Source organism: Hipposideros armiger, unplaced genomic scaffold (assembly GCF_001890085.2).
Source record: "Hipposideros armiger isolate ML-2016 unplaced genomic scaffold, ASM189008v1 scaffold_11, whole genome shotgun sequence".
In the NCBI taxonomy this organism is placed as follows: Eukaryota; Metazoa; Chordata; class Mammalia; order Chiroptera; family Hipposideridae; genus Hipposideros; species Hipposideros armiger.
The window spans coordinates 3232442-3247182 of NW_017731361.1; the positions used below are offsets into that span (position 1 = coordinate 3232442).

The 14741-nt window shown below is 47.2% G+C and overlaps 2 protein-coding genes across 2 annotated transcripts; both read left to right on the top strand.

Annotated features, from left to right (window-relative positions):
• Positions 1–558: 558 nt before the first annotated feature.
• On the top strand, positions 559–8286 carry IK (IK cytokine). The gene is made up of 15 exons (XM_019661263.1): positions 559–617; positions 1445–1612; positions 1774–1888; positions 2340–2410; positions 2506–2552; positions 3382–3545; positions 4403–4511; positions 4861–4900; positions 5063–5282; positions 6349–6434; positions 6701–6758; positions 7574–7662; positions 7862–7970; positions 8136–8170; positions 8259–8286. The coding sequence occupies exons 1-15, from the start codon at positions 559–561 to the stop codon at positions 8284–8286; spliced, it is 1398 nt and encodes a 465-aa protein (XP_019516808.1).
• Positions 8287–10748: 2462 nt separating this feature from the next.
• Positions 10749–14699, top strand: WDR55 (WD repeat domain 55). The gene is made up of 7 exons (XM_019661447.1): positions 10749–11036; positions 12963–13063; positions 13149–13236; positions 13335–13514; positions 13611–13710; positions 13797–13966; positions 14045–14699. Exons 1-7 carry the CDS (start codon positions 10846–10848, stop codon positions 14337–14339), a joined length of 1125 nt encoding a protein of 374 aa, XP_019516992.1. The 5' UTR covers positions 10749–10845; the 3' UTR covers positions 14340–14699.
• Positions 14700–14741: the final 42 nt, after the last annotated feature.

The following is a 14741-nucleotide window of genomic DNA, read 5'->3' on the forward strand; positions in this document are numbered from 1 at the left end:
TTTAGCTGAGCCATCCTGCCACCTGTTGGCAGCTCAGCAGCAGCTCAGCTCGGGCCAGGAATTGAACCAGCGACCCTGTTGCTCAGAGCTTGCACTCTTGAGCGAGCTCTTAACCAACTGAGCCACTCGGCGGCCCAGGCTAGTTCTTCTTTGAAGCCTGTGGTTCTGATTCTCTCCCTCTGGAGATTGAAGCTCCAGTGGAGACTGGGATACCCTAGGGTCTCACTTTTTCTCAGAGTATGTTCCGTGGACCACTTATACTAGAATTGCTGTTGGTCCTTAAATGGGCACTTTTCTGGGCCTCTCCCAGCCCTCACAGACTCAGATTCTGGGACAGATATTTGGGGAGTACATCATTTTTAATAGTCCTTCAGGTGGTTGTGATGCTCTCTCTCTAAAGCTTGAGAACCACATAATACAAATATTGACATGGATCGCTGCCTGATTGAAACTGTTGCTTTGGTCAGTATTCTAGACCTTTCTTCAGTCCTTAAGGCCACTTCTTGGAATTTCTGGGGCTGTGGCAATATTTTACTATCAGTGAATTTCTCTTCTAGGATGCCAAGGGAGTACAATGAGGATGAAGACCCAGCTGCACGAAGGAGAAAAAAGAAAAGGTGAAGGGAGGATGGAGGAGTGTTGGGTTTTAAAGTGGATAGTGTTTGGGGAAAAGGAATAGAGGCTAGTTATGAAGCTAGAAACTGAGGTTTTCCTTTACTGTCTTAAAGTTTTCTGCTTTCATAGTGGACGGGAGTGATACGTGGACTGGCAGTTTATGGGTTCGGAGTCAGTCTGTGGTGTTTTAATCTCATCTTTACCAGTTTCTAGCTGGATAACTTTGGGCATTTTGCTTAACCTCTCTAATCCTCAATATTCTCCGTGGTAGAAAGGAGATAGTGATAATAACTTTTATCACGTTGTTATGAGGATCAACTGTGATAATGCATGTAAACACTTAGCATCAGTGCCTGGCAAATAGTAACCACTCAATAAATCTTGGCTGCCGTCATCATCATTTATGTGATACCAAACTTTCTGGACCTTTACTTTGGTTTTTCCTCTCTTCTTGGGGAGGACCAGCAAGGAACAATTTATTTTCTGTTGAAATTTGGAAGGTGATAAAAATTCAGATGGCTTCATGGTTGCTGTATGGAAAAGTCTCATACCTGTAGACACTCAGTGATGTGGAGTTGGGTGGCATTAACGAATTCTAAAGTGACAGATGGAGTGTCCTGAGGTGGCATCGGAACAATGTATCTGTGAGCCGGAAGATGCTGTGCTTGTAATTTTGAGGACTGTCAAGAAGTGGCCAGCAGTTCTATCAGGACATACGTGAGCTTTCATCATAGAGTTGGATGAAGGTGTAGGGAAACAGGCAGGAACAGTTCTGCTGACTTTGGGATAGAAGCTGGTGAGCCTGACAAATTTGCCTTTCTTTGGTTAGTTATTATGCCAAGCTTCGCCAACAAGAAATTGAGAGAGAGAGAGAACTGGCAGAGAAGTATCGGGACCGGGCCAAGGAACGGCGAGATGGTGTGAACAAAGATTATGAGGAAACTGAGCTGATCAGCACCACAGCTAACTACAGGGCTGTGGGCCCCACGGCTGAGGCGTGAGTACCGAGGGTGCCAAGGCATGGTTCCCTCAGCACCCCAGAGTCAGATATGAATTCTTCCTCACACTTTGCCTGCTGTGGAGCCCACAGCATGCCATTTCAAGATGCACTTGCCATCCCCAAAGGACTGTTCTAACATGGCCTCTTTCATTCTACAGGGACAAATCAGCTGCAGAGAAGAGAAGACAGTTGATCCAAGAGTCCAAATTCTTGGGTGGTGACATGGAACACACCCATTTGGTGAAAGGCTTGGATTTTGCGCTGCTTCAAAAGGTGAGCCTTGGTTGAGTGGGTAGAGAGTAATACTAAGAGTGCTGAATGCTCCTGTGTGGGCTTTCGAGGTGAGAAGGGAGATTGCTGTTAGTTCAGACTCTCTAGAAGGGCTAACGGTGGCCCCTCTGTAGGACTAATTGCTCCTTATTCTTCAAGTCTCAGTCTCAATTTTATTTTCTTGGGGAAACCTTTCTTAAACACCCAGGTATGGTTAAGTCCCCCATTCCTCACTTCCCACCTCCTGCACCCTTGCATACCTCTTCTATTTCACTTATCATAGTTATCTCACTTTGTTGTTTAGTTGTTTGTCTCTCTCTCCTGCTATAAGCTCCATTAGGGCAAGGATTGTATTATTTAGTATTGAATTCTTAGTTCCTGGCACAGTGTGGCACAGTGGTATTCAATAAATATATGCAAAATGAATAATAAACCCTACTTGCTTTCCTATTAGGTACGAGCTGAGATTGCCAGCAAAGAGAAAGAGGAAGAAGAACTAATGGAAAAGCCCCAGAAGGAAACCAAGTAAGTAAACATGAGGAAGAACTTGAGAGTTTAGAAAGGAGGAACCAACAGTAGGAACACATTTAGCAAAAAAAATTTTTTTTTTGTCTTTTCAGGAAAGATGAGGATCCTGAAAATAAAATTGAATTTAAAACACGTTTGGGTGAGTATAGAGTTTTTACACTAGTGGCTCTGCATTCTAGGCGAATTGTAGGGAATTTAATGCTCTGGGCAGGATAAGCTTCCCCTTTCCCTCAGCCTGTGTTCCTCTCTTTTTTGCCTCCGAACTAGCCTGTTCCCATAAAATACTCTTAACAGAATTTAGATGTGGACTTAATTGTTTCCTATATGTTATTAATGTCTCCTTAGTTAGGTTGGAAGCTTGGGGCCTATACGTTAAGGAAGGTAGGCATTGTTGGTGATTAAAAGCGCAGAATTTGCAGTCAGAGATGCCTGGGTTTGAGTCCTGATAATGAAACTACACCAGGCGTGTGATTTTAGGCAAGTGACTTCATTTCTCAGCACCTGTTTGTCCATCTGCAAAAATGGGGTTTATGTTCACCTCACTGGATTATTGGGATGAAGAAAAGTAATATATGCAGTGTGCCTATCATGTTGAGCATGGGGTAGAGCTGGTGTTTCCATCATCATCAGTATTACGTTAAACCTCATCCATGCTAGGCACACAGTGCCCTTGAGAAGGCAATATAGAAGAGTGGATAGGAGCTCAGGCTTTGGCCTCATTCTTTGTCCTGTCACTTGGTAGCTATATGACTTTTGATAAATCACTTAACTCTCAGCCTTAGTATTCTTACCAGTTAAAAGGAGACAGTAAAGGCACTTTACAGGGCTGCTGTGAAGATTCAATGAAGCAAAGCAAAGCATGCATAGTAGTTGGCTTGGTGGCTGGCACAGAGTAAGCACTTAGTAAATGGCAGCTGTTGTTGTAGAAGGTTCTCATTGCCACTTGCTGCTCTTCCTTTTGTCTGTAGGCCGCAATGTTTACCGCATGCTCTTTAAGAGCAAGGCCTATGAGCGGAATGAGCTGTTCTTGCCGGGCCGCATGGCCTATGTAGTAGACCTGGATGACGAGTATGCTGACACGGACATCCCCACCACTCTTATCCGCAGCAAAGCTGATTGCCCCACCATGGAGGTGAGTGACCCGAATCCTGAGAGCCTTTCACATGAGCCGCAAACCTGGGAATCCACCTCAGTTCTGCCCCAGGTCTCATCAACCACATTTAAGCCATCACCAAGTCCTGTCTCGTTTTACCTCTTAAATCTCAATTGCATCATTCACTTTTCTTCATCTCTACCAATAACATTCTAATCTAAGCCATCATCTCTTGCTGGAACTATTAAAAGAGGCTCCTACTTGGTTTCCCCATTTCTACTCTGGTTCCCTTCCATTATTTAATTTATTTTTAATTATTACTGAGATGTAATTCACATGCCATAAAACTTGCCCTTTTAAAGTGTACAATTCAATGGCTTTTAGTATATTCATAGAATTGTACAACAGTCATCACCATCAATTTTAAAACATTTTCATCACCCCAAAAAGAAACCTGTACTTTCTAGCCATTACCCCCACCCAATTTCCCCATCCCCTTTCTACACATGGCCAGAGTGATCATTTCAAAATGCGAATTTTTGTCTCACCACAGTTTAGAAGCTTTCAGTAGTTTCTCACTGTTAGGATAAAGAGCAAAATCTTTACTGTGGCCTATGAGTCTCCTCAACGTCTGGCCTTTCCATCCTGTTTTCACTGTGCTTCCCTGTTGTTTGTTCTCCAGTCATCCTGGCTTTCTTGAATTTGCTGGAGTCACTTTTCACCCAGGCCTTCGAGTATGCTCTTTCATTTGTCTGGAATGTCCTTCTACAACACCTCCTTTCTCAGACTTCACCTAGCTAATTCTAACTTACCCTTCAATTTGTTAAGCAAATGAATGAATACCTGAAGAGTTTACTGCTCAGTGGAATAACATTCTTGCTTCTTGGGGTTTTCAGGCCCAGACCACACTGACCACAAATGACATTGTCATCAGCAAGCTCACCCAGATCCTTTCCTATCTGAGGCAGGGTACCCGAAACAAGAAGCTCAAGAAGAAGGATAAAGGTAACCTGGAGGGTTAGGGAGTGAAACCTTACCCCTGGAAGAGCATTTGAGGATGGAACCAAGGTCTCCTGGAGCCTTCTGTCTCCAGAACATTGGGAGGCTCCTTGGGAACAAAGAAAAACGGGAGCAATGGCGTATTGGCAAAGAGATGGTTACATCCGGGTTTTGTCTGTTTGACCCACCCAGGAGGCAGTGGTCAGTTTTGAGGCAAGAGGAGGGCGAGTATGGGTAGCTTTTGTTGTCCCACCTTATAAACAAGACGTTTAAAAGGGCATTGAGAATTAGAGAGCATGGCAAGGCTGAGAGAGAAATAACTGAGGAGTTCTTGACATTCCTCTCTACATTTTAGGGAAGCTGGAAGAGAAGAAACCCCCTGAGGCTGACATGAAGTAGGTATCCTAGTCCCTGTCACCTGATCTGAGGGAAGAAGGGGGCTCTGTTTTTTGTCTTGGGCATTTTGGGGAAGCCTTGGTGGGAGAAACTGGAGAAGTGGCCAGGGGAAGTGGAAGTGTGTGTGTGACACTGGCAGCCAGTGATATCTGTTTTCCTAGTATATTCGAAGACATTGGGGATTATGTGCCCTCCACAACCAAGACACCTCGGGACAAGGAGCGGGAGAGATACCGGGAACGGGAGCGTGATCGGGAGAGAGACAGAGACCGTGACAGAGAGCGGGAGCGAGAACGAGATCGGGAGCGGGAGCGGGACCGAGAGAGAGAGGAAGAAAAGAAGAGACACAGCTACTTTGAGAAGCCAAAAGTGGACGATGAGGTGAGATGTGGCCCTGGTACCAGGTGGTGGAGCTGCCTGTCTCTCTGCCTTCCCAGCCAGGCACAGGACCCCTCTGGTATATTGGTACCTCATGGTTCCATAGCAGCAACTGGGTCAACTAATCCAGGGTAGGAACCATCCTAGAAATGGGGGCAAAAGGGGGTAGGAAATTGATTCAAACTTGGGGGAAGGATGAATGAGAATCCCTCATGGTGACACTCACTTCAGTTTCTGTTTTCTTTCCAGCCCATGGATGTTGACAAAGGTGGGTTGTATCCAAGGCATCTTGCATGGGATCTGGCAGTCCTCCTTTTCCCTGGCTGAGAGTCTGACCTTGAGCTCACCTGGCAAGGGTGGGCTTGGGGACTTGGTGGTTCTGGGTTCTCATAAGATTCATGTCTTGCTGTATGAAAAAGACAAAAGGTGAGCTTGGAGTTCCTTCCGTCTTCCTGGGCAATGGCAGGGCATTATTTGCTCTGTTAGATATGATTCCTCCAGCTGTGGGGTTCTGAGGATGTGCGGCAGGTTGAGCAGGCACACGACCCCATCTCAACCAGAGAAACTCCTTAGTTGGGATCTGATTAAAATTTTGCTAGCTAAAAGGGTTCTGTTACTTTAAAAAATGTTTTTATGAAAGCTACAGGTTGGAAGTGTGTTGTAGAGAAGAGGTTGTAAGTTCCTCATTTCAGTGTCTTAATAGAGTTCCCTTTCCCCCAGGACCTGGATCTGCCAAGGAGTTGATCAAATCGATCAATGAAAAGTTTGCTGGTTCTGCTGGCTGGGAAGGCACTGAATCATATCCTTTATTTCAATATGTTCCTGGGTTTAGAGAATTGTTCTCTTTTCATTCCAACTCCACCTGCCTTCCTGCTTGCCCTCAGCCCCACTCCGTGCCTTTTGTGTTGAATTTTGACAGAGGTGAAGTCATTATGAATTTTCCCTTTCCCAGAGGACCTGTTCAAGTCCACAGTCCTCTCCTTAGAGTTTTCAAGTTGGGGCTTCTAGCCCATGACTCTTCCCGCTTGAAGCTTTTCTGCTACAGGCAGAATTATTTTCTTTAACATAGCGTATGCTGAAGAAGCCAGAGGACAAGAAGCAGCTGGGAGATTTCTTTGGCATGTCCAACAGTTATGCTGAGTGCTACCCCGCCACGTACGTGAGACATTTTAAAGAAGGGAGGTGGGGATGATTGGAGAACGAGTGGGATGGGGGCGGTGGGAGGAGCGCGATGAGTGGAAATTTGATTTGCTGGGATCCACCGGTATTTATTACTTGGATGAACTATTCTATTAGGCTCTGAGGGGGAGGCCTAGGGGGATGGTCATGCCTAGGCATATAGCCTCCTACTTGGGTAGGTTTCCGGATGAAGTATAGGAGTCTGGGTCTGCACCATCTGTTTAACTGTTGCTTCTCTTTAGGATGGATGACATGGCTGTAGACAGTGACGAGGAGGTGGATTATAGCAAAATGGACCAGGTATGGAGTTGGGAGGATGGGGGAGGGCTCTTGGGCAGCTATTCTTTAGTACATATCCTTTTCCCCACTCCCAAAAGGTCTGTGCCTCATTTACTGGTCCATCCTCACCTTCCCTCAGCTGCAGTAATGGGATCAGTGGCATTGTGGGGTCATGGAAAGCTTAACTGTTCTAAAGTGTACAAAATCAAACGAGATAGCACCAAAAATATATTTCTTTTTATTTCCTACAAAGCGACAGGCTTTCATTTCTATGGTAGGAAGTAAGCAAGTCTTTAGTGTATAACTAGAAAGGGCAGAAGGAATTGCACTCTTTAGAAAATAACTGAATTTTATTCCAGCTGGTATTGAAATTTTCCTCCAAGTCTTAAAATGAAAACAAAAAAATTCAACAAACACTAACACCATTGATAGTGAAAAATTTTCATCTGCTTTTTCCTTGTTCTCTCTGTACTGCAATGGTTAAGATCATGGTTTAATTCCATCTTGGAGTCTTAATCCTGGCCCTGCCATTTATTAGTTTTGCAACGTTTCTAATTTATTTTTCCACTTATGCCTCAGTTTTGTCCTCAGGGAAATGAAGAGAAATACGTTTTCTCTTAATAAGTTTTTGAGAGCATTAAATAAGATAGGTGTGTAGTGTTTAGATTAATGCCTGGCACATAATAAATACATAGTAAGCATTTATTATTTATTAGGGTAGGATTTATGAATCATGAAATCTGGGATTGTGGGAGAGCCTGGTTTTAATCAAGGGCTAAAACTTTGTTTTCACTGACATTTCTTCCTTCCCTGTTTCCCATTCTGTCCTGCAACAGGGTAATAAGAAGGGCCCCTTAGGCCGCTGGGACTTTGATACCCAGGAGGAATACAGCGAGTATATGAACAACAAGGAGGCTTTGCCCAAGTGAGTTGGTTATAGCCAGGGTGTGAGGAGAGGGATGGGGATGGGTGTACCAGCCCACACCAGATTAGAGGGTATAGTCTGGCTGAGACATTTCCAAATAGGTTCTCTGCTCACAGGGCCCCCGGGAATACCTTGCTACTGCTATGCAACCTCTGATGCCTTCTTCCCCCAATCCCCCCCCCCTTTTTTTTTGTGTCAGGGCTGCGTTCCAATATGGCATCAAGATGTCTGAAGGGCGGAAAACCAGGCGCTTCAAGGAAACCAATGACAAGGCAGAGCTTGATCGCCAATGGAAAAAAATTAGTGCAGTAAGTGGGACTGTCTCTGTGGTGGGAAGTTTTCAGCTGGGAGAAGACACAGAGCCAGGGACAGGCAAAGGATTGGAGAGCCATAGAAGTAGGAGTGGTCAGCGTAGGGCCTCAGGTGGGCTTAGCCTGACAGCAGAACTGTCAACTATGATGTACTTTTTGCAGATCATTGAGAAGAGGAAGAAGATGGAAGCTGACGGGTAAGCAGCAGCATTCTTTCTCTGTAGGCCTGATGGGAATTGCTTAGTGTATTGATCTTATGCTGACTCATTGCTCCTCCCATTGCAGGGTTGAAGTGAAAAGACCAAAATACTAATCTCCATTTCCAACTCCAAGAGGAATCTGCACAGGATGTGCTCCCCACGCCTTACTTTCTACAATTCCCAAAATAGTTGCAAGTTTTTGGTTATTTTTAATTAATGTATATAAAATGTTACTGTGTAATCATTTGGTTCCATTAAAATTGGTTAACCTGCTGTCTTCTCTATGTTGAGCATCCCCCCGTCCAGGGCTCCTGAGGCACCAAGAGGGCTATTAATTCTACTGATTATATAAAATCACATGCAGAAAGCTCAGTTCTTTCCTTTCCTGAGCTGTGGTTCTAGATTCCTAGACAGTAAGGATGTTTAGTCAGGGTGCCCAGGGGAGGAGGGAATGACTCTCACTGATGGGCAAGAGGTGGATACAGGAATGTAAGGATGATTGGTCTCAAATGTCAGATTCATTCAGACCCGTTAGGGGGCCTATGCTTAGGGCAGAGATTCCCTGGGGATTAGGGGCAGCCCAGTGAGCTGCCAATCTGATCCCAAGATTGTGCACGACTGGGCGCTAGGTAAACTCACCTGATGACAAGCACTTGTGGAACAAAAACCTTTTATGAATTTATGCCCCCCTGGGAGCTTTAATAGTTCCAAGCACACGTCCCTGCTTCCCTGGCCGAAGGGATGACCTTGGGGAAGGGCTGTGGGGAATTCCTGTTCTAGGCCACAAAGTTTTGGTGTGACCTTCAACACTCTGAAGATCAGTTTACTGAGGCCCAGGATGGGCTCCCTAGCCTCTAAATCACTCTATCGCTGCCCTTTTCCTCCTCTCTGCCCATTGCTAGCACTTTGGTCTGGTACTCATCAATAAAGGTCACTACTTTCTGGCTAGATTCCTAGCCGCCACTGCCTGTTCTGAGCCTAAGACCCATGGGCTCATCAGATCCAAGGAAAGCTAGAAGGCTACCTTAGCCATTGCCCTTGGTCACTTTCACATTGATAGGGCAGGCTTTTTGAGGAAGCCAGTTTTGTGGATTGCACCTAAAAAGCTGAAATTGGGCCTTGTCTGCAATAGCACCTAGACTGGCTAATTTCAGACAGTAAATGACACCCAGGTTTCATGGTCATAGGCAGCAGTCTCAATTAGGAAAAAGGTCACAGAGACCTGGCTTAGATGAAAATACCCAGAGGGTCACTAAGATCAAGACCTGGGGATTGAATGCTAATTTAAAGTCAGTTTCTGCCAGTAGCTCCAATCCTCGTGGAAGTGACCAAGACCCTCTGGTTCACCACACAGTGAGTGACAAGGACTCCGAACACCACACAGCAACTTTCTAGTCACACAGGACAGAGAGGTCCCTAACCTCACTTCTTCCACCTCTCAAGGGGTTGGGCATCAGTGTATAAAAGGTCTTAGAAAGCTTAATACCACAGTCGTGAGAAGGTTCTCTCTAGCACAGGAGCTCCTGCTCATCTGCTGCACCACACAGAGTGATCCTATCTTTGTGGAACCTGTTAACTAGAATGTCCAAAACATGAACTCTTGTGCCCATTTTCCTCTTCAACTTGCCAGCTCTGAGTGAGCACTGCTGGCCTTGCCCGCTGCAGGTGTGCAGCCTAATTGTAAGAATGGGCAGGTTGCTGTTTCTTCAGCCATGAAGATTTTGAGCATGGACAGCAGCAGCTTAAGCGTTTGTGTGCACGGGCAGCCTGCTGTTTATGACTCCCCATGTGAAATTCTCAGGGCGTGGGCTTTTGCTGCTTCCTGACCAACCTGGCTGACACATGTCATAGTCTTGGGTTTCACCAAGCCATGAACGACTGGCGTCCCCCTAAATCCTTCACTGGTTCTATGGAAAATAACCTCACAGGGTGATCTGATCATAAATTCCTAGCTGGGCAGGTCATGGTGGATAGTCACGCCCCAGACATACAACCTTTTTTAGTAAAAGGTTTATCTTTGCCTTAAGGAAGTCCTGTCCACTGCTTCTGTAGGTTAACACAACTTTGAAATAACAATCCTTAAGTGAGCATGTAATCTTAACTATCCTATAATCCAATCCTCAACTTGCTCTCTCCTCCCTTCCTGTAATCTTCCTTACAGTCATGCTCTCTTTAATTTCAAATGCATAACAGAAGCTGCAAAACTGTTATTCTCCAGAACATTTGAGATCTTGCTCCCCAGTGTTATGTCATCAGTTTGGCTCCAATAAACTCATAAAAATTCTCTACAGGTTTGGATGTTTCTTATGTTGACAGGGAGGTTGTACCAAACTGTTAGCATTGGTCAGGAAGAGGGGAAAGGACTTAAACATAGTTCCCAACTTTACCTGAAGTGACTGAATAGGGGATTGACAGTCGTGCAGTCTAGTTGGCCCAGGAACGTTGGTGGAAACACAGGGAAATAACGGACCAGGGAGTGAAACCGCTAGGATCCGTTCCACGCACACCAGCTGCAGCCACCCGCCTTTTCCCGGGTTAGGAAGGACGCCCTGGCGCCACTTCCGGACCCGCCCCTCGAACGCGGAAGTGGTGCCCTGAGCTACTACTCCCTCCGGGTCGCTGGTTCCTGGCTTTTCTGCTCAACTGCTTCGTGGCTTGGAATCCTCCCATGCATGGACCGCACGTGCGAAGAGAGGCCTGCGGAGGATAAGAGCGACGAGGGGGACTCCGACTCCACGGAAGTCCCGGCCCGGATCCGGGACACCCCGGAAGACATCGTTTTGGAAGCGCCGGCCAGTGGGTTGGCGTTCCATCCGGCCCGCGACCTCCTGGCAGCGGGGGACGTGGACGGGGACGTGTTCGTGTAAGTGCACTGCAGGGCCGGGGGCTTGGTGAGCTCGGTGGGCGCGTGGGCTGTCGGGTCTGGAAATTCCCCAGGGGTGGAGCTGGGACGAGGAGAGAGGATAGTTGCAGCGAGACAAGTTTGGAAGAATCATCTGGTCCGATTCATTAACATTCGGCTTTAAACAAGCTACCATACAAATCTTTTGAAAGACTGAAAGGAAGACTAAGTGGCTGTACTGTCGTTAGGGAGCCCAGAGACAGTAAGTAGCAGGACAAGAAGGCTTTTCAGGGCACTATTTCCCACCGATTACTACAATATACTGAGTGGAAACAGGCTCAGTGGGGCCCCCTGATTTGCTTCTCGTCCACTTTAATTGATCTTTGTAAAACACAAATCCGACCACCTCACTCTCTTGATTAAAACCCTCAATTTACCTTTGCTTTTAGGATTAAGTCCAAACTCCTTACTCTGGCTTTCAGAGCCTTGACCCTCTAGGCTCGCTCTTGCTTGCTTTTCCCTTTGATTTCATTCATCCTTACCTTTATAACTTATCTTGAAGCCTCAGCTCCTTTACACGTTATTCCCTGTGCCTCGAAAACTTCCCCTCACATGTACCTACTACCCTGAGTTTTCAGCATCTCTTCACTCTTCCGCCATGCCCTAGACTAAATTAGATTACCTGTTAGGTGCTCCCTTGGCATCAGATACCTTTTCCCTCATAAACTTCATAATGGTTTGTAATCATAAACAGTTTATGTAATTATTCAAATGCTTGTCTCACCATTAAAAAATTTGAATGTTTATTAAGCAGCTTTTCCACGCTAGGCACTAGGGTAGAGCAAACAGTAAGTAGACCCAGTTCTGCCCACCTGGAGCTCACTGGCAATTAAGCACTTACTCATTTGGCTCTTTAGAGGCTATGCTCCGAGGCAGGCACTGGGCATACCCTCTGGGACAGGTGCTTGCCCCGAAGGTGAGTTTATAGGCTGTTGTCTCTGCTCCATCTCCATTTTGATCCTGTCTCCTTTTCAGCATGTGGTCACAATATGCCTTGTGACTTTCTCTGGTTCCTGGAGTGCAAGAGCTCTGTCTTACTAATCTTTACATTTCCAACTTCTGGGGCTCTTCTTGTCATTAATTTAACAAATGTTTCTGGGCCTTCACAGAGGTCCAGACCTAATCTTTCCCCAGGCGGGGGCTTTCAAGGATGAAGAGGGTTGGGGTGATGTCACAAAGAAGTCCCAAGCAAATGTACTTTTTTTTGTTTTAAGATTTTATTGGGGGAACTGGGGGAAGGGAACAGCGCTGGGGAATCGGGGGGAAGGGGAACAGACAAGTTGCTGTCATTTTGTTCTTCAGTCTAGTTGTGGAGGACGTCACTTCACTGGCCCATGTTGATATTATCATTGCGCTGTTCCCGGATGAGGCAGATCAGTCGCCGGCCTCTGCACAGCCGCTCACAACGGCTCTTGGCAGCTCAAACCGGCTGCCGGCTGCTCACGCTGGCTGCCAGCCACACACAGTAGCTTATGGCAGCCCACTGCAGCAGGGGCTGCAGCCTATACTGTCGCTGGCAACTCACGGCAGCCCAGCTCCAGGTTGAGCTGTTGTTCACCATCTTAGCTGTAGAGGGCAGTGTCACTGGCCCTAATGTGGGATCCGAACCAGGACAGGACTCTGCTGCTCAGAGCTGGCATCCCAAGCCAGCTCTTAACCAATGTGCCACTTGGCCAGCCCGCAAATGTACTTTTAATGTATATCAAATGAGAAAAAACCTAACGTTTGAAGCTCATTGAAAATGGAAAAATGGGATGGTAAGCCCCTTGGGCTTAGCAGTGTACAAGGAGGAACTCCTAGGTAGGTGGAAGGGTGGCTAGTTGGTCTCTACATTCCATGCATCCTTGGCAGGGTCTGGGGTCACTCACTCTTTCCATCTCTCCCCAGCTTTTCCTACTCTTGCCAAGAGGGAGACACCAAGGAGCTGTGGTCCTCAGGTCACCACCTCAAGTCCTGCCGAGCTGTGGTCTTTTCTGAAGATGGGCAGAGTGAGTATTAGGGAAGGCAGCCAGCAGTGTGGTGGTAGGAAGGAGCAGTGGGCAGCACCATGACCTGGGCACCTTTTTCCCCCAGAACTTGTTACTGTCTCCAAAGACAAAGCCATCCACGTTCTAGATGTGGAGCAGGGCCGACTGGAAAAGCGCATTTCCAAGGCTCATGGGTAAGGGGAACTAATTGTGCATTGAGATGCGGGGTAAGGACTTGTAGCTCCCTACTGGGACAAAGATGCTCCAAGAACTTCTGCATCTGTGTCTTTAGTGCCCCCATCAACAGTCTGCTGCTGGTGGATAAGAATGTTCTGGCCACTGGGGATGACACAGGTGGCATCCGGCTCTGGGACCAGCGGAAGGAGGGCCCTTTTATGGATATGCGGCAGCATGAGGAGTACATCGCTGACATGGCTCTGGACTCAGACAAGAAGCTGCTGCTGACAGCCAGGTGCACCCTCAAAGCTGCATCCCCTCCCTTTCCTATGTTAAGTGTCTCCCTCAGTGGGAGTTTCCAGCCAAGCCTGCTGCTCTGCTCTCTCTACAGTGGGGATGGCTGTCTTGGTGTCTTCAATATTAAGCGACGCCGGTTTGAGCTGCTTTCAGAACCTCAGTCTGGAGACCTGACCTCTGTCACAATCATGAAAGTACAATTGGGGGTGATGGGATGGGGGTGTGGTAGGGACTTGTCTGACATGGCTCCACAAACATGGTTTGCCCTATTTCGCTGCAGTATGGGAGGAAGGTGGCCTGTGGCTCCAGTGAAGGTACCATCTACCTCTTCAACTGGAATGGCTTTGGGGCCACAAGTGACCGGTTTGCCCTAAGAGCCGAGTCCATCGACTGCATGGTTCCAGTCACTGACAGTCTGCTGTGCACTGGCTCCACCGACGGAGTCATCAGGTGAGAGAAGCCGGGCCCTCAAATCATCAGAAGGGCAGGCCCAACCAGCCAATACTCAACACTCTTCTCTCTGCCCAGGGCTGTGAACATCCTGCCGAACAGAGTGGTGGGCAGCGTGGGTCAGCATGCTGGGGAGCCTGTGGAGGAGCTGGCCCTCTCCCACTGCGGCCGCTTCCTGGCCAGCAGTGGCCATGACCAACGCCTCAAGTTTTGGGACATGGCCCAGCTGCGATCTGTGGTGGTGGATGACTACCGTCAGCGCAAAAAAAAAGGAGGGCCACTACAGGCACTGAGCAGCAAGGCCTGGAGCACCGATGACTTCTTTGCAGGACTGAGGGAGAAGGAAGAGGAGAGTGAGGACGACAGTGACTGAGAGGATAAACTGAAAACAGGTCCTCATTGGGCAAGAGTTTTCCTTCCTGGGCTGGATCCCCAGAGAGGCTATGAATTTATCATACCTTATTGTGCAATGCAGAGAGATGAGCAGACAGAGGCTCAGGGCACCAATGTGGGGAAGTAGAGTTGCTCACTCTACCCATGTAAGATAAGCCCACAGCTGGGGCAAGACAGCATGGACACAGGTGTACACCAACCAGGGGTTTAATATAAATACAACCAGCATAGAAAAACAATCTACAAACACCAAAATCAGAATTCCAAGTGGTGGGGGCAAAAGGCAGATTTTTGACCCTTTGGCTCAGCCAGCCCCCAAATAAAAACCAACAAAAACAAATCAAGGGAATAAGTGAAGATTCATGCTAAGCTGGGGGGGGGG